Source organism: Acomys russatus, chromosome 7 (genome assembly GCF_903995435.1).
Source record: "Acomys russatus chromosome 7, mAcoRus1.1, whole genome shotgun sequence".
Lineage (NCBI taxonomy): Eukaryota > Metazoa > Chordata > Mammalia > Rodentia > Muridae > Acomys > Acomys russatus.
In genome coordinates, this window is record NC_067143.1 from 19,612,034 (window position 1) to 19,628,207 (window position 16,174).

The following is a 16,174-nucleotide window of genomic DNA, read 5'->3' on the forward strand; positions in this document are numbered from 1 at the left end:
AGTTGTGAGCCACCATGTAGTGCTGGGAATCAAGCCCAGGTCCTCTGGAAGAACAGCCAGTGCTCTTCACCACCAAGCCATCTCTCCAGCTTCGGGATTTTAAATTTCAAGTGAAGGGTTTTGTGTCGGTTCAATAGGACCTGATACCATGGCGTGTACCTGTAGTCCCAGTTACTTGGTAGACTGAGTTCAAGGTCAGCCTGTGCTACAAACTTGAGATTCACTTCTGAGAAGCAATGAACCCTACATTTTTTTAGCTGGGTATGACTGTGCTCCCACTATCCCAATGACAGGCCGAAGCAGGTGGATTCCCTGAATACAACCAGGAGTTCAAGGCTGGTGTAAGCAGCACAGTGAGACCCTGTTTCCAAGATCAGTGTGTAGTGAGCATCAGTTGGGAAGTAGAGGCCAAGTTTATTTGTTTCCTGGGATCTTTAATGTTAACTTTCCTTTGGAAAATGCTTTGGCTTTTATAAGTTCTTTTAAAAGAATCAGATACACACTTGAAATTTTGTGGTGCATGAACTATGGATCATTTTTTTTTTTGAAACACGGAAAACATTTCTGTTTTTTGTTTGAAATAGGGAGGCTCAGAGTGCTAGATTGGCTCACTGGCTCACATCTTGTTAAATGTTGCTCTCACCCTGGGTGGCTTTCTGATTGGCTCCCTTTCAGCTGTGCCGAGGCTAAACTAGGTTAGTTTGTACAACTGTATCACGGTACTGTTCATTTTTACTATCCTTGTGCTGCTTTAGGAAATAATACTCTCTGGTGAAAGTCTATCCAAAGAAAGGAGTTTGATGATGCATAATTTGGCATTTTCCTCATAGCAGCTTTGAACTACCATTTCCTTTGGACATACTTTTAAACTGAAGTGTTAAAACAGGGTTCTTAAAAATTAAAATATTTAAGATTATTTTTAATGATTTATCACTTAAAATACATAGGTACATGGATGAATGTTAATTGAATTAAATATCTGATGCCTCTATTTTATTCTCAGTTAGAAATGAATTTCGTTCATCTACTTAAAGAAAGGGGCTGGAGAGATGGCTCAGTAGATAAAAAGTACCTCTGCTCTTACAGAGGACGGGAGTTCAGTTCTGATCACCCATATGATGCAAGCTCATAACTGCTTGTCACTCAGCTGTAGGGGCTCTCAAACTGTCTGCTGATCTATGTGGACATTGCAGGCACACATGCACATATACAGTTAAAAAAACAAAAACACCAGCTGGGTGTGGTGGCACAAGCCTTTAATCCCAGCACTTGGGAGGTTGAGGCAGGCAGATCCCTGGGAGTTCAAGGCCAGCTTGGTCGACAAAAGCAAGTCCAGGACAGCCAAGGTTACACAGAGAAACCCTGTCTCGAAAAACAAAACAAAACAAACAAAAAACAAAAACAAAGATACCAAAGGGAAAAGAAGTTGGTGAGCCAGCCAGGCAGGCATGGTTGTATATGCCATCATTTGGGAGGGTAAGGCAGAAAAATACTGAATTCAAAGGCAGCCTGAGCTGCATAATGAAACCTTTTTTTTTTTTTTTTTTTTTTAAATCAAAACAAAAGACGGAAACAGTCAATGTTGACCTTTGTTTGTGTGGGCCAAAGGTCAACCTCAGGAACTGTCCACCTTGTTTTTAAGACTCGGTGTCTCACTGGCCTGGAGCTTGCGAAGTAGCAGGCTGGACTGGCTGGCGGCGAGCCTTAAGGGCCCACCTGTCTCCTCCCCGCCTCTGGATGACAAGCGCGCATCCTGCCTCCAGCTCTTGAAGTGGTTCTGGAGATCAAACTCTGGGCCTTACATCTGTGTGGCACGCACTGTATGGACTAACCTGCCTCTCCAGCCCTGCTTCCCGCTCTCCTGAACCAGTCTCACTTTGTAGCCTTAGCTGGCCTTCAAAATTGTAATGCTTTCTCAGCCTTCCAAATGCTGGCGGGATGGCAGGTGTGAGCACACCTGGCTGAGGCTGTCCTTTTTGCCTGGAACCTGACACTCCTTGCTGTTAAGCCACGAATGTAGGGAACTTGGTTTGTTTGTAAATGTAGTAGGGCTGAAAGGTTAATCATCTCGTGGATTTGATGTCTCCAGAGCTGTGCTTCAATCAGAAGATAAATCGACCATGGGCTTTTCCTTTAAAAGTTATTAATTTATATAATAAGAATAACTTTATATGCTAATGAGATCTTATAAAGCCTTCAAAATCTCTTACAAATAGGACATAGGCTTTTAAAACAGTGTGTTGGGGAAAGTGCGAAAACAAAATGCTTTCTCTCTTCTTTGCAACATGACTGTCCTCTAGATGTGCAAGTGTACATATGCCTGCGCCAGACAGTAACCTGTGCATGCTTGTAACATGCTTCTGAACAGCGAATTCAATTTGCACTACAAGCTCCCCTTCCTTCTTAGAAAAGCAGCTTTCACAGAAGTCACTGAACCCAGTTTTCAGTTTCACAAATACTATTCATCGTCTTTACATGCACATGCTGTTTGACATACCTGCTTCATAAGCTAGTGTGCTGCTGTGTGATTTTAAAGGAAGCGTAGAAATAGGTTGTGTTGAGTCTTGCTTCGCACATGGGCTTTATGCTTCATAAACCATTAGTGATCTGTGAATTTCTTCTGTGTAAATGAGTTTATGCAGTTTTCTGGTTTTCTTAGAAAAAGCAGTAGACTAGTTACAGTGGTGTGCAGCATTTTTCATGACTACACCAGTAACTGAGCTGTCTGCTAGCATGTTTAGTGCTGTCATCACTAGACATAACGCCTGTCCAGAAAGTCACAGGTCATGTTACAACATGCAAAAGTTTTAGTTTCATGGACTCCATCCAGGAAAGTTTGGTAAGAATCATGTTTACCAGACATGCTGTTTACAGCAAAGTGTGGCTGGCTGAGAGGAGCAGTGGGCGTGGCACAGGATGTGACCACAGCTAGCCAGACAGAATGTATGCAGGCATGCTGCTGTCTGACCATGGATGACTAAAGGAACCTCGCGAAGATAAGAGTTGTCTTGTGGAGGAGCTATGCAAGTAGGTAGGCACCACAGTAGGTTACCAAGACAGCCAAATGATTAGCCAACAACACATTTTAGAAGACAGTGCTTAAGGATAGTTTTCTAGAATTCAGAGAAGTCCACAGAGTTACTACCATAAGACACATCTGGCTTCAGGATGTAGTTATGGCAGTATAGCAAAATAGGGCAGTCATGAAAATTTCATAGTGAAAAGTGCAGTAAGTTTGTATGTGACGGGAACATGGTGCCTAAAGGAATAGGACATGACACAGACTTTGTCAAGGCATAGATTACAGAAGTTTGGTGCTTAGAAGTCCTTCAAAGAAGAATGTTTTAGTTTTTCTTCCTGTGGTTGTAATAAAGTACTCTGACCAAAGCAACTTAAGGGAGAAAGGTCATTTGGCTCAGTTGCAGCCTGTCACGCAGGAAGGACAAGCATCGGGAGCTTGAAGCAAGCCTCAGGTGACATCATACCACAGTAACAAGGCCAGGGAAGCTGCCTCCCCACGGCCCTGTCTGGGGCCCCCTGCCGAGGGAACAGTTCTACCACTTAAGATGGACCTTTCCACATCCATTAGCCTATCAGGGCATGTCCAGGGCTCGTCTCCCAGTGAGTATAGCCTCTGTCAAGATGGGAATAAACACTAAACAACACACAGGTTGATGCCAGAACTAGAGTTGCAAAAAGGAATAGGTAGTCTTATAAAATTGTAAGTGAGACCATTGCAGGGAGCCCTGTGGCTAGGCACTGAGAAATCAAGGCAATAAAAGTTTTAGGGAGCTTTTCCTTTCATTAAAATGTGGTAAGTTCTGTCTCCTAGGTTATATGTTTTAACTCCTTATGATAGGAAATGTTATAGTCTGGAAGATGCTTTAAAATACAATTTAAGTAACAAGCTGACAGATACTTAATGGCTAATAGAATTTGCATAAACTCACTCCAGACACCAGTAACATGACATGAGCTAACGATGAACTTTTATTGTCTGTTTGCTCGTTGTCAAGACTGTATCATATTCTTGTTTAGTGCGTCACGTCTAACTCATAGATGGCCGCTGTAAGGAAGGGTTTCTACCCTTCTTGTTCTGCTCATCTTAGACTTCTTCTCCTCTTTATTCACATAGGGATGGTTTCTTCCTTAGTCTAGTCCGTGGCTTGTGATCATGGAACACCGTCCTTCATCCTATCTAGTGGCTTTTGAGAATAACAGGTGTTTCCTATATATAGAGTTCCTTTGAGGCTAGGCATGCTCAGTTGTTAATACTTAAACAGCCTGGGTGTTTCCATTATCCTACAGAGAAGGGGACCAAGGCTGTGAGAAAGGAAACACTTCACACAAGTCATAGCAAGTGCTGACGAGAGCCAGGACTCACGCAGTGATTTGTTGGTTTGCTAGCCCATGCTCTCTTAGCCTCAGTCCATTTCACTTGAATGCTTTTCTGCACCAGCCATATCTTCATCTAAATCTTGATATAGCTATTGCTCATTTTAATTTTTTTTTTTTTTTTTTTTTTTTTGTGGCTGTGGTTTAGACTTACTTTTTTTTTTTCAATCCCTGAAGATTTTAAAAATCCACTAAAATTGAAGCTTGGGGTTTTGTTGTTGACAGGAGATGTTGTTCCTGTTTTTGTGGAGAATACTTCTTTAGCTTTCAAGTTTTATTTACGAGATAAAGTTATTCCACTTAAAAATTGAACTCAGCAAATACTGAATGCTTACAGTGTATTAGTTAAAGATTAAACAGTGTCTTGGGGGCATAACAATGAATGAGATACTTGGCCTTAAGTAGTTAATTCATATTCTAGGTCAACAGACAAACATGTAAATAGTATCTGTAGTCACTGCCCCAAGATGACTCTCCCAGTGCCCAAGGCCTTATTGTACATTCATTTAACTAAGTGTGTTAAATTCAAATTCTAAATGTAGAATTTTTCCTAGGTATGCCTTGCAATAGCTCATTATTCCCAGCCAACAGACCTCCAGCTACTCTTTGCATTTGAATATGTTGGGAAAAAATACCACAATTCAGGTAAATATGAAAATACTAAGTATTGTGACTAACTTTACATGTGTCCATTTTATTTGTCTGTTTGTTAAAGTTTTAACGAGCGTAGGGTTATTAGCTTGGTAGCTGCTAAGATAAACACCATGCTCTTCAATAAGATTTCCAAAATACCCACTTTCTGTTCTGAATAAGATTGATGGAAGGAAGATGAGCATTTGTCAAAAAAAAAAAAAAAAAAAAAAAATGTATTCTAGGCAACTTTGTCGTAACTAAACAGCCTTGTCTACATATCTATGTTAGCTATGGCATCATCAAGAAAGAAAATCTAGATTTGATCATGTAATTCTGTTTTAAATAGTGTGTCTCCTGTTAGCCTGCTGGTAGGTTAGTGCCTGCACAGTGGCAGCTGCCTGAAGTACATATTCTATCATTGTCCAAGGAAGAAAAGCTAATGAAGATCCATTCACCCCAGCATGGTTTGGGCAGTGCGTCTCAACCTGTGGGTCGCGACCCCCTTGCAAACCTCTTATCTCCAAAAATATTTACATTCATAACAGTAGCAAAATTATAGTTATCCATGAAGTAGCGATGAATATAGTTTTATGGTTGGGGGTCACCACAGCATGAGGAACTGTATTAAGGGTTGCAGCATAGGAAAGTTGAGAATCACTGCTCTAGGGCTTATAGATTATTAATTATACTGAGTTTTTTTCTTTCTTACAATACAAGGTATTAGTTTGAGGAACTTAGGGTTCCAGTTTCACTGTGGTATCAAGTGTGGTGTTAGCAGTTTGGACGCAGATGCTTCAAGTACAGCTTCATTACTGTGAAAGGCACTTAGCAACACTCTAGAGAGGACAGCTGAGGTAATGTCTCAGAACAGCTTTCACTGTGTACTTCATAGAAACTAGGTACCATAAGCCCTTGTGGCTTAATTTTTCTTATCCATATGTATAGTAATTATAATTTAGGCTTGGGCAGCACAGTTATTTTGAATCTGACATTTTTATGTAAACTCACTTCCCATCTGAAGACCAAACATAAGTCCTTGCCTGTCAGCCACAGATCAGTGGTCTCCAAGCTCATTAGTGGGATGTCCCGTTTCAGGAGAGCAGCGGGCAGGACAGTTTCCGGGCTCAGCCTCGGAGTCTGCTTCCACTTGCCGGTGGCATAGCTCAGTTCTTCACGCTGCTTTTTCTGATAGCAGCAATGTGGTGGTTAGGTTGTGGCTTTGAGAAACATGAGGGCTTGGGCTGTTCAAGTCCAGTCCACTGCACAGCTGGTGGCCTGATGCCACCACAAGTCACTCTTTGAATCCTACCTTCCCTGTTTCTTATGGGCATCTCCAATCTATGCAACTTGGACTGCTTTATGTTTTCCTATAAACCAGCCCCTCTTATTTTTTATAACTGGCTGATGCGATTGGATGATTGGTAATTACTTAAAATATTCAAGAGTATATCCTTCTAACTCCTTCAGCAAGTCCTTCAGAAGCATGGGTCTGCCCAAAGTTTTACTCAGTTTCCTCATAGGGTAACATCCTTTAATACCCTTCCATGCTGTTACAGAAGCATAAACGCATCCCTAAGATCACAAGGAGCCTGAAATTTGCATACACTGCAGTCACAGTTCACTAATTTGTGAGTGAAAGATGCTCAGTTACCCTCTCTTGAACCTCTGGATGGCACCTTGACTCATTGGCTGGATTACAGAAGCCCCCTTTTCAGGCAGGTAGGTGACAAAGGTGTTTCCACAAATAGGACCTGAAGTTGGAGACTGTCCCCTGCAGTTATCTGGAAGAGACTCTCCTACTGTCTTAGGTAGTGTGAGGTTTTCTTTTATGTCCAGCGTCAGATGAGTAAGGACCATTTCTGAAAGGATCAGTAGCCATCCACTCACGTCAGTGAGCATCCTGAGGTACAAGGCAGTGTGCAGCACCACAGGCTTCATAACGGTTGCCGCTCACAAGCACCACAGCAGGCGAGCATGAAGAAGACCGCAGTTCTGTCCTCTTCCTCCTTCCTTCAGAGAAGCTGAGGACTCTGCAGTCAACATTCAGATTATTATTAGTCAGATAGTGTTCTGGAAAAGGACAGACTCGCCGTTGTACAAGCCTGGCTAGACATCAGATTATACTTCTGGACCAGAGGACTTGAGAACCTCAGGAAGTAAGTGCAGGCTTGATGTCAGCAGCTCTCCATTGCATCAGATAGCTAAAACTGCTTCTGTAATCCGGAGCAGCCCCATCAAAACATGAGCATTTTTAGTGAATTCATTAAATACTCCTTTTTAGTAATATAGGTCTTAGTATTTTAGAATTTGAAACTTAATTTGAAAAAATATGTAGTATGCAAGTATTTGAAACAGTGTAGGAATTGTTAGTTTGCTACTTGGGAGCGTTTAGGGTTCTAAGTGTGACTACAGATGCTGTGACCAGTCTTGTCTCTCGAATGCTGGCCACCAAAGCAGCAGAATGCTTGGAGGATTCTGTAGAAACAGCCATGTTGGCTCCATCACAGGCTCTTAAGGTCCAAGCTTCCTGCTAAGAACACCCTCTGTATTCAGAGGTTATCTTGTCCCTTCTTTGAGATTTCTAATTCCCAGTGTACCACCATGGTAGTAGGCTTTCCTTTAATATATTGACCATTTTTACTATCTTTCTTATTACATGAGGTCTTGCTGAGTGCCAGTGGGGTCAATTACATTACAAGCTCTAAAATAATGTCATCATTCTAGGGCTAGATTCTTAAAATACTGTCGAAAACGCCAGGATCAGGAATGCCTAGTGGCTAGGTGCATGTGCTCTGCTGAAGAGCTATGTTGTAAAACCTCAGTCAGGTAGCCATCAGGAACCCAGGTCTCCTAAAACGACCCCCTTGGATAGCTTGTTACTCAATCCTTCTGAGTGGTGCACAGGTAGAGCGGGCCTTTTGAGGCTTTTTAGGAAGCATGAGAATTTTTAGACTGTGCAGTCAGATTATGTACCTATGACCCACTGCATAATGAACCCTCTCCAAAGGAGACACAGAGCTAATGGCCTTGTACTCCTAGCTGTTGAGAAATGAACAAGAAAAATCTGCAAAATAGCGTACATATGTAGGACCCCAAAGAGCTCTCACTTTATGTTAAAAAAAAAAGTCATCTGTCTATTTGTAAATAGATCTAGAGATATACTCTGATAAATTGTAGAGCATTCTTTCTCAGTGTGATTTCAGAAATTCTGAAAACTAAACATGAACTCAGCTGCAGATTTGCTGCTGAAATGCTACTCCGCCCCCATGAGTGTGTTCTTTATATTTGTGTTTTGTGGTGGCTGTCCTGTTAAGTAGCCAAAGTCTGGCATGGTGCTAGCTGGAAGGCACCATTTCTGTCCTTGGTTTTAATGTTTATGTTGGTTACTGTGGGTTCTGGAGAAATAGTCTTTATCAAGTTGAAAAGGATGCCTTTTTGAAAAATTGAACTGGGCTGGAGAGATGGCTCAGCCATTAAAGGCTAGGCTCACAACCAAAAAATAAAGTAAAATAAAATAACTCTACCAAAAGTTCTTCTGCGCTCACTGAACTGATCATAGGGATTTTTTTCCTTTACATTTAGTCATATGATGACTTGCTTAATGCTCTGGAACACTATATAAATTAGTCATCCGGAAGTCCTGTGAGTCAGCCAGCACACTTTCTAGGTGCTGTGTTCCATAGAGAAAGTACTCAAGTGGAGTGGGATGTGAGGATACAGGTTGATTACAGCATAATTTGTGTCAAACCCTGTTAAAACCAGACTCACTAGCTATAGCTAACGTAGAGCCATGTAAAGGGTAGAATTCAGACTCCAAACCCAGCACGTCGGAGCCTTGGTGATAGACGAGCACTGCCTAGGGATGGAAGTGCCCCTTCTTCTGCACTGTCCTGTAGCATACCTGCCACCTCCATGTGGCTATTAAGCACTTGAAATGCTCTTAGTGTACCTGAGTAACTGATATTAACTCATATGTAATTTTCATTTTAGTTCAGTTTAAATGGACACTGTGGCTGGCTAGTGGTTCCATTTTTTGAGTAGCGCAGATCTAAAGCATAGGCCTCATGTCATCTCCAGCTGCTCCTCTGCCAGGCCTGCTCTTCTGCTCTAATTGCACGGATTCCTTGAAGCTCTACCACCCCCTCTTCGCTGTTCAGCATGCCCCCCTCCTCCTTACCAGCTGTCTGACAACTTGTGACATTTTTATCAGAACTCTGTTCAGACATTGTCAAGTCAGCTTTCTTGGCCGGCCCCCTCTGCATCTTTATTGCACATAGTTACTCAGTGCTCAGAATTTGTGCACCTATCCACGACTGTCTTGCTTTGGCTTTTTAGAATAGGTGGAAAACTTAGCTTTCTGTTCTTGGGACTTAGCTCATCATAAGTTCTCCAAAAATATCTGTCTTGTACCAAGAGTTAATAATCACTAAGAATGGGGTGTAACATGTTCATGTGATAATCAGGCATTTTGCATGGCCACACAAAAGAAAGGACATTGGAAACGATGGTATGGTAAATAGGTGGTTATATGAGGGATCTCTATGGCCCAAAGAAGCCATTTAGAGTCTATTCCTTTGAAAAAGGAGCATCATTGAAAGGCTGGAGCAAGAAGCCAATATCACAGAAACATTGTGTGAAGACAACACCTGGTCAGGAATGTCAGCGTAGGGACTGCTGCTTAAACCTGTGGCAGTAAGACACTGAACCAAGTGGGGTTATGCTATCACCCTATGGCACATCAGCCGGCCTGGCACAGCTCTCTCCTGCTGAGCACTTAGTGAGCAGATGAGAACATGATGCTAGAGAGAGAAAGTGTCTTGAGGACTTGAAGACTGTTGGGTGAGGCATGCATCCCTACTCCAGTGTGGAGACAGTAAGTGGGTGGCAGGCACCCCTCAGTTTGGAGCAGCGAGATAACTGGGGCTTGGGAAGTTTCCATTAATTGGTAGGAACGGGAGATACGTGAAAAATAAGAGTAGTAAGTGGAGACAAAATATGGGCATTGGGCATTGTTCCTTATGTAAGGGAGTGCCTAGTAGAAGAAAGAACAATGTGTGGCACAGCAGCGTTAGCATCCAGTGGGCTGGGATGCACGCCTCCAAAGTCAAGGTGACCTGCTGGCCTGTAAGCACAGGAGAGAAAGCCAGGAGAAGAACAGGAGAGCGAATGGGGTCTACACAGTAGGAAAGAGCTGGGCAAAGGCCAGGTGAGGTGTTGATGGAAAGATAAGGCAGGAGAGCATGCATGTGACAGAAGACAGAGCAAGCAAATGCTGCCTGAGAAGGAACTGGTTCAACAAAATTGATAATCTTGCTTTTCCCGTAGCCAACAAAGTTAATGGAGTGTCCTCAGGAGGTGGAGGAATATGGAGCGGAGCTGGCAGTAGCAGCACCCAGAGGACGCCACTGTTTGAGACATACTCAGATTGGGACAGGGAGATCAAAAGGACAGGTGCTTCTGGGTGGAGAGTTTGTTCTATCAACGAGGGTTACATGATATCTACTTGGTAAGTCTTATGTTAACACATGCACACATGCATGTGCACACACACACACACACACACACACAGAGAGAGAGAGAGAGAGAGAGAGAGAAAAGAATTCTGTGAAGAATAACACAACTCTACTTCTATTGATAAACTTACCATTTATGTTAATGCCTGTTTTAAATAGGATTTAAAGGATATTTTATTTTAAAGTTAAGCACGCTATCCATATCCATAGCATTTAAAAGATGTTGACAGTAATTCGTTATTATCATCAGTAATCTAGTGAGTATTTGCTTGTAATTTTCTCATAACTATCTTTTATATTGATTTAAGGTTCAAGAAAGTTTTATACTGAATTTGAGTGATGTGTCCCATGGGCCTTTTAATATACAATGTTCTTGTCCAAATTTATTATTCTTATGTATTTATAGACAAAACTGGGTTGTTGTTCTGTGGAATTTCCCACATTCTGGTACTATTGGTTTTATGTCTGTAGTGTCCCTTAACATGTTCTTCTGTGTCCTAAGGAGTAATTGGATCCAGCTTCAGTGTTTTTGCAAGAATCCTTCATTAGGTGGTCATTTGTCCCGTGTCTAGTTTCTAGCTTGCCTTCTATATAATGTACTTTCTTTCTTTCTCTGCCTGGCCAACTTACTGTGTCTGTGTGTGTACTTAGAGTGTGGCCTGCCTGACAGGCCCAAGGGCTGTGTGCTTAATCTATCTAGTGTAAGGTTCCATTTTGTATTCCATGGTTTCACGAAGTAGGAGAATGGCTGCCTGGATCTGCTGTTTCATTAATGGTTTCTGTTGCTTACATCCTAATTATACCATCTGCCTGCTTTCTGTCATACGCTACTCTATCAGCTCTTTGAGTATCGTGAACTATAGTTCATGTTTAAAAAAAAACCAATATGAATCTTTCTTTGTGTGTGTGTGTGTGTGTGTGTGTGTGTGTGTGTGTGTGTGTGTGTGTGTTTGTTTTGAGACAGGGTCTCTCTGTGTAGCCTTGGCTATCCTAGACTTGCTTTGTAGACCAGGCTGGCCTCGAACTCACAGTGATCCACCTGCCTCTGCCTCCCAAGTGCTGGGATTAAAGGCGTGCGCCACCACGCCCGGCTTTCTTTTAGTTTTTAAACTTGTGAGCTGGTGCCCTAGAATTCTTTAAATGCGACCAACAAGTTTTGTTTCTTTGTTTAACATAATTTAGTATAGGCGAAGTTTTGAGGATGCTTTGAGACCAATGAAGTCTTTGTTGGCTTCTAATCGGCTTTCTTGGGGCAGAACTGAGCTATCATGGTACCACTTGTTGGCACTGTATGGGGAATTCATCAGTGTACAGGTCTGGGAAAGGTACTTTGGCTCATATAGCTTTCATCTGCTTTCCTTTGGATTTCACCTTTTCAGTTAGCATGTGCCAGTGTATGTTCTGAGAAGCACATGGCACAGCCTGGCTGGGGCTGCCTCTGTCTGCCTGCTGGGCTGTGTGGAGAAAAAAAAAAGAGAGGATGTTTCAAAGGGCAGCGAGCTTACCTACCAGTAACTGTGGTCTGTTGAATGTCTGGGTGAGGAGGGTAGCAGAGGAAGACAAGGAGGGCTGTGAGTGTCTTTGTAGATTCATGGGCTGTCTGTCCTAAGCACTGTTCTATTGTGCCGAGCCACCATGACAATGGCAGCTCTTACAAGAGAAAGCATTAAACTGAGGCTGGTTTACAGTTTTAGAGGTTTAGTGCATTATCACAGTGGGGAGCATGGCAGCATGCAGGCAGGCACTGGGGCAGTAGCTGAGAGCTACATCCTTATCTGGAGACAGAGAGAACAACACTGGCCCTAATGTGGGCTTTAGAAACCTCAAAGCCACTACTCTTCCTCACCACATGCAGTAGTTGGGAGAGCTGGCCACAAGGTCATGAGAGCTAGAGAACTGTCCCTGCCCCTCACCCTCACCAGCTGCAGCACTTGGGAGAGCAAGCTACACCTTGCCTGGGCAACACAGTGGAGCTATCCCTGATGGCCAGAGGGTGTGAGAGCACGAGATCTGGCCCAGCCCCTTGCCAGCTCCAGCATTGGGTGTACTAGTCAGAGCAGTGCTGGAGAGTTTGCACATGCAGGAGAGCTGGCGGGCTGACCAACTCAGCTACCACCCAGGCCCAAATCCAGGGCTGTGAGTTGGCCCACCCCAACATTTACCCCATCTATGCTCTCCTGGAGCAAGCGAAGGGGCCAGTGCTGCAGATCCAAAGCTGCAGAATCTCCATGACCCAGGGCAACAACAGGACATTTGCGAGGGGTCCCGGTGAGGATCCAGTGTTTATGGTGTAGCAGAAGCCAGAGGCCTCGATCCAGACCAGTGACTCATTGCAATGAATATTTGCAAGTAAAGATGTGTGGACAAAAGGGTTACTGTAGGACCTACTATGACACACTGCAGCTTCCATGACGAGGTGTTTTTCTATGTTTTTTTTCTATTTTCTATTTATTTTTATATTACTTTTTTCTATTTTTTTTTTTCTTTTGAAGGGCAGATTGAAGGGCAGAAGGCAAATGCAAAGGGACAGGGAGATGGGTGGGACTGTGGTAGATGATGTGAAATTCACAGTGAATCACTAAAAAGTTTTAAAAAAGAATTTCAAAGCCTACCCAAGGTGACACACTTCCTCCAACAAAGCCATACCTTCTAATTCTTCTCAAGTAGTTTCCCTCTCTGATGACTAAGCATTCACATATGGGCCATTCTTATTCAAACCACCACATGGGCTTTGGTTTTGTTTGCCTGACATCATCTTTCTCACAGCCTATGAAGATGTGGGTATACAATGGAAAAATGCTTCTAGAGAGTGCATGTGCTTAATAGTCATTCTAGAAAATATCTTAAATTGTTCTGTATTTTTCTCATGCTCAAATTTTAATCTTATGAGAATTGACCACATCACACATATACACTGAGATGGATAGGATTATCAGTGCCTCCCATGGTGCCATCCAACTAAGTAGGGTGCGCTTAGTGGCCATAAGTATGTTTCAGAGCACATCATTGTGTCTTATGTATGGGACTTTTTCATCCCTTTTTAAAAAACCATTTGTGGTGTGGAGTACGTGTGTGCACGTAGAGGCCAGAGAAGAACATCAAGCACTATCCCTCGGGCTTTATCCACCATTGATTTTGAGATGGAATGGCTTAGTGGCTTAGGCTAGGCTGGGCTGGCCAGTGAGTTCCCGGAGTCCACCTGCCTCTGCCTCCCCAGCCCTGGGAGCAGAAACAGGAGATATCATGCCCAGCTTTGTACATGGTTCCAGGAATCAAACCCAGGTCTCAGTGCTTCAGAGGCAGAAGCTCTACTGACTGAATTGTCTCCCAGCTCCTGAAATGAAGTTTTTAATTTGACAATAATGTGTTTCATGGTGTTGTGTTCTTACATATGTGCCATTATGTTTTGTTCTGATTCATACCCAGCCCCCCCCACTCCTCTTGTGTTCCTTCTAACCCCATCTTGATGGCCTCCTCCTTCTTGCTTTCATGTCATATGCATTCCATTACCTTTTCCCTCTTCCCTACTCCCTTAAAATCTTTTGTCCCCTTTTATGGTCCCCTTCCTAGTGTCATGATCTTCACAAACATTAAACTGTCATAAATCTACGTCTAGGCTTGACATATGAAAAAAAAGTAGTATTTGACTTTTAAGTCTGCTGTGTATTGCTAACAAAATGGTTTCCAGCTCCATCCATTCTTCTGCAATGCATGACATTCATGCCTTCATTTTCCTGTACGGGTGAATAAAATTCCACTGTGCATATGGACCACATTTTCATTGTCTAGTCATCAGTTGATGGGCAGTGTCTTAGTTAGGGTTGCTATTCCTCTGAATAAACACCATGACCATTAGCAACTTGGGAAGAAAGGGTTTATTTTGCTTACACTTCCACATTACTGTTCATCATTGAAGGAAGTCAGGGCAGGAACTCAAAGAGAGCAGAAATCTGGAGGCGGCAGCGGCCATGGGTGAATGTTGCTTGCTATCTTGTTCCTCCTGGGTTGCGCAGGCTGCTTTATATAGCACCCAGGGCTACCATCCCTGGAGTGACACTGCCACAATGAGCTGGGTCCTCCCACATCGATCATCAATCAAGAAAATGCCCCACGGGTTCACCTACAGGCCAATCTGCCGGGGCATTTTCTTAACTGAAGCTCCCTCTTCCCAGCCGAGCTATTGTGAATAGAGCAGCAGTGACTATAGGTGAGCACAGGACTCAGGAATGACCTGTTTCTCTCCCTCCCAGCCTTCCAGAATACTTCGTCGTGCCAAGTTCATTAGCAGACCAAGACCTGAAGATCTTTTCCCATTCTTTTGTTGGAAGAAGAATGCCAGTAAGTGACTTCTGTTGGGCATCACTGATGCTACTGTGCACTGTTTCCATCCACTTAAGTGAGGGTCTGCCTGTCTCCTAGCTCTGGTGTTGGAGCCACTCTAACGGCAGTGCTCTTGTGCGAATGGCCCTCATCAAAGATGCGCTGCAGCAGAGGAAGATCGACCAGAGGTAACGGAGAAAGGGTGTTTGTCAGTGGACTTGGTATCATAAACAAGAGCAGTAAATTCCTTATGAATCAGAAATAGTTGGTAGCACCACATACTCTATACAGGATTACCATTTTGAAAAGAATGAATATAGTCAAATTATCTTTGATAAAGCACTTGTCTTTAACATTGAAAGTGCAATGATTTCCACTTGAGGCACTTCAAGATAAGTCAAACTTCTTTCAATTTCATGTATTTTGTTTAGGTCTGTGACATCAGAATAGCTTAGAAAATGGTTTTAATGGATCTGCACAAACCAGCTTGGCAATGTCTGCTAAGTCCCCAGGAACCTCCCTGTCCCTAGTAGGAAGCTTCTGTCAGGTGCACTCAGAACTTCAGGGTTACAGCTGACCAACTCTCAATGCCCCGGGTCCTCCATGCTGCCCTGTCCCTTGCTAGCTCTGTACCCTCACGGCCTGTCCTATTCCCTCTAAACGCCCTCTGGGGTCTAAGGCCTCGTCCTCCTTCTGAGCTGTGCTTCTTTCTACAGAAGGTCGCCGAGGGCTGTGGCTTCAGTAACCAACACCTTGATGTCATCTCCAGCTAGCTGGACATCTTTATTTGGACATCTTCAAGGCCCTTTAAACTTATTATCTAACCCTGAAGCCGGGGTCATGGCCATCATGCCTCCCAGCCCGCTGCCTTTCTCTCCCTTCCCATCTGTAACCCCTCGTGCTTGTGGCACTTAGCGTCTCAGAATCTCATAAGCCTCCCAGGTTTCACACCAAGTGTATTGTCGGTGTTGTCATTTTCTTTTTGTGTGTCACATTTTATGGGCTTCAGCCACCTGAAAATTCCCTTGTCTTTTCACTGTCCTGACAGATGTTTAAAAGGGCTCTTCCCTCCTGGCCACCTTCTTCACGCTCCACTATGAACACACTCCACCCCACCAACTCTCCTTGTGCACCTCTCAGGTCCGAGGTGCCTTACGTAGACTAGGCCTGCCTCACTGTTAGGAGTTCTCTAGCTTTTCTCCCTGGTTTTCCCATTTGGTTCCTGCTTGTCATTCTCACTAGGCCACGTAGGGTGACACCACCGTGTAATTATCCCAGGAAGCATAAGATTCTTCTGCATGTAAATGTCAGTG

The 16,174-nt window shown here is 43.4% G+C and overlaps 2 protein-coding genes across 2 annotated transcripts in view; both read left to right on the forward strand.

Annotated features, from left to right (window-relative positions):
- Apba2 (amyloid beta precursor protein binding family A member 2) overlaps window positions 1–16,174 on the forward strand; it is an 881,206-nt gene that overhangs the window by 488,377 nt on the left and 376,655 nt on the right. The window lies entirely within an intron of this gene.
- The window catches only part of Mtmr10 (myotubularin related protein 10), a 44,587-nt gene that overhangs the window by 14,419 nt on the left and 13,994 nt on the right, over window positions 1–16,174 (forward strand). Inside the window, exons 6-9 of the mRNA XM_051148668.1 lie at window positions 4,950–5,040; window positions 10,354–10,534; window positions 14,792–14,879; window positions 14,961–15,049. Coding sequence (XP_051004625.1) covers window positions 4,950–5,040; window positions 10,354–10,534; window positions 14,792–14,879; window positions 14,961–15,049 — 449 coding nt within the window. The remainder of the gene's footprint in view (window positions 1–4,949; window positions 5,041–10,353; window positions 10,535–14,791; window positions 14,880–14,960; window positions 15,050–16,174) is intronic.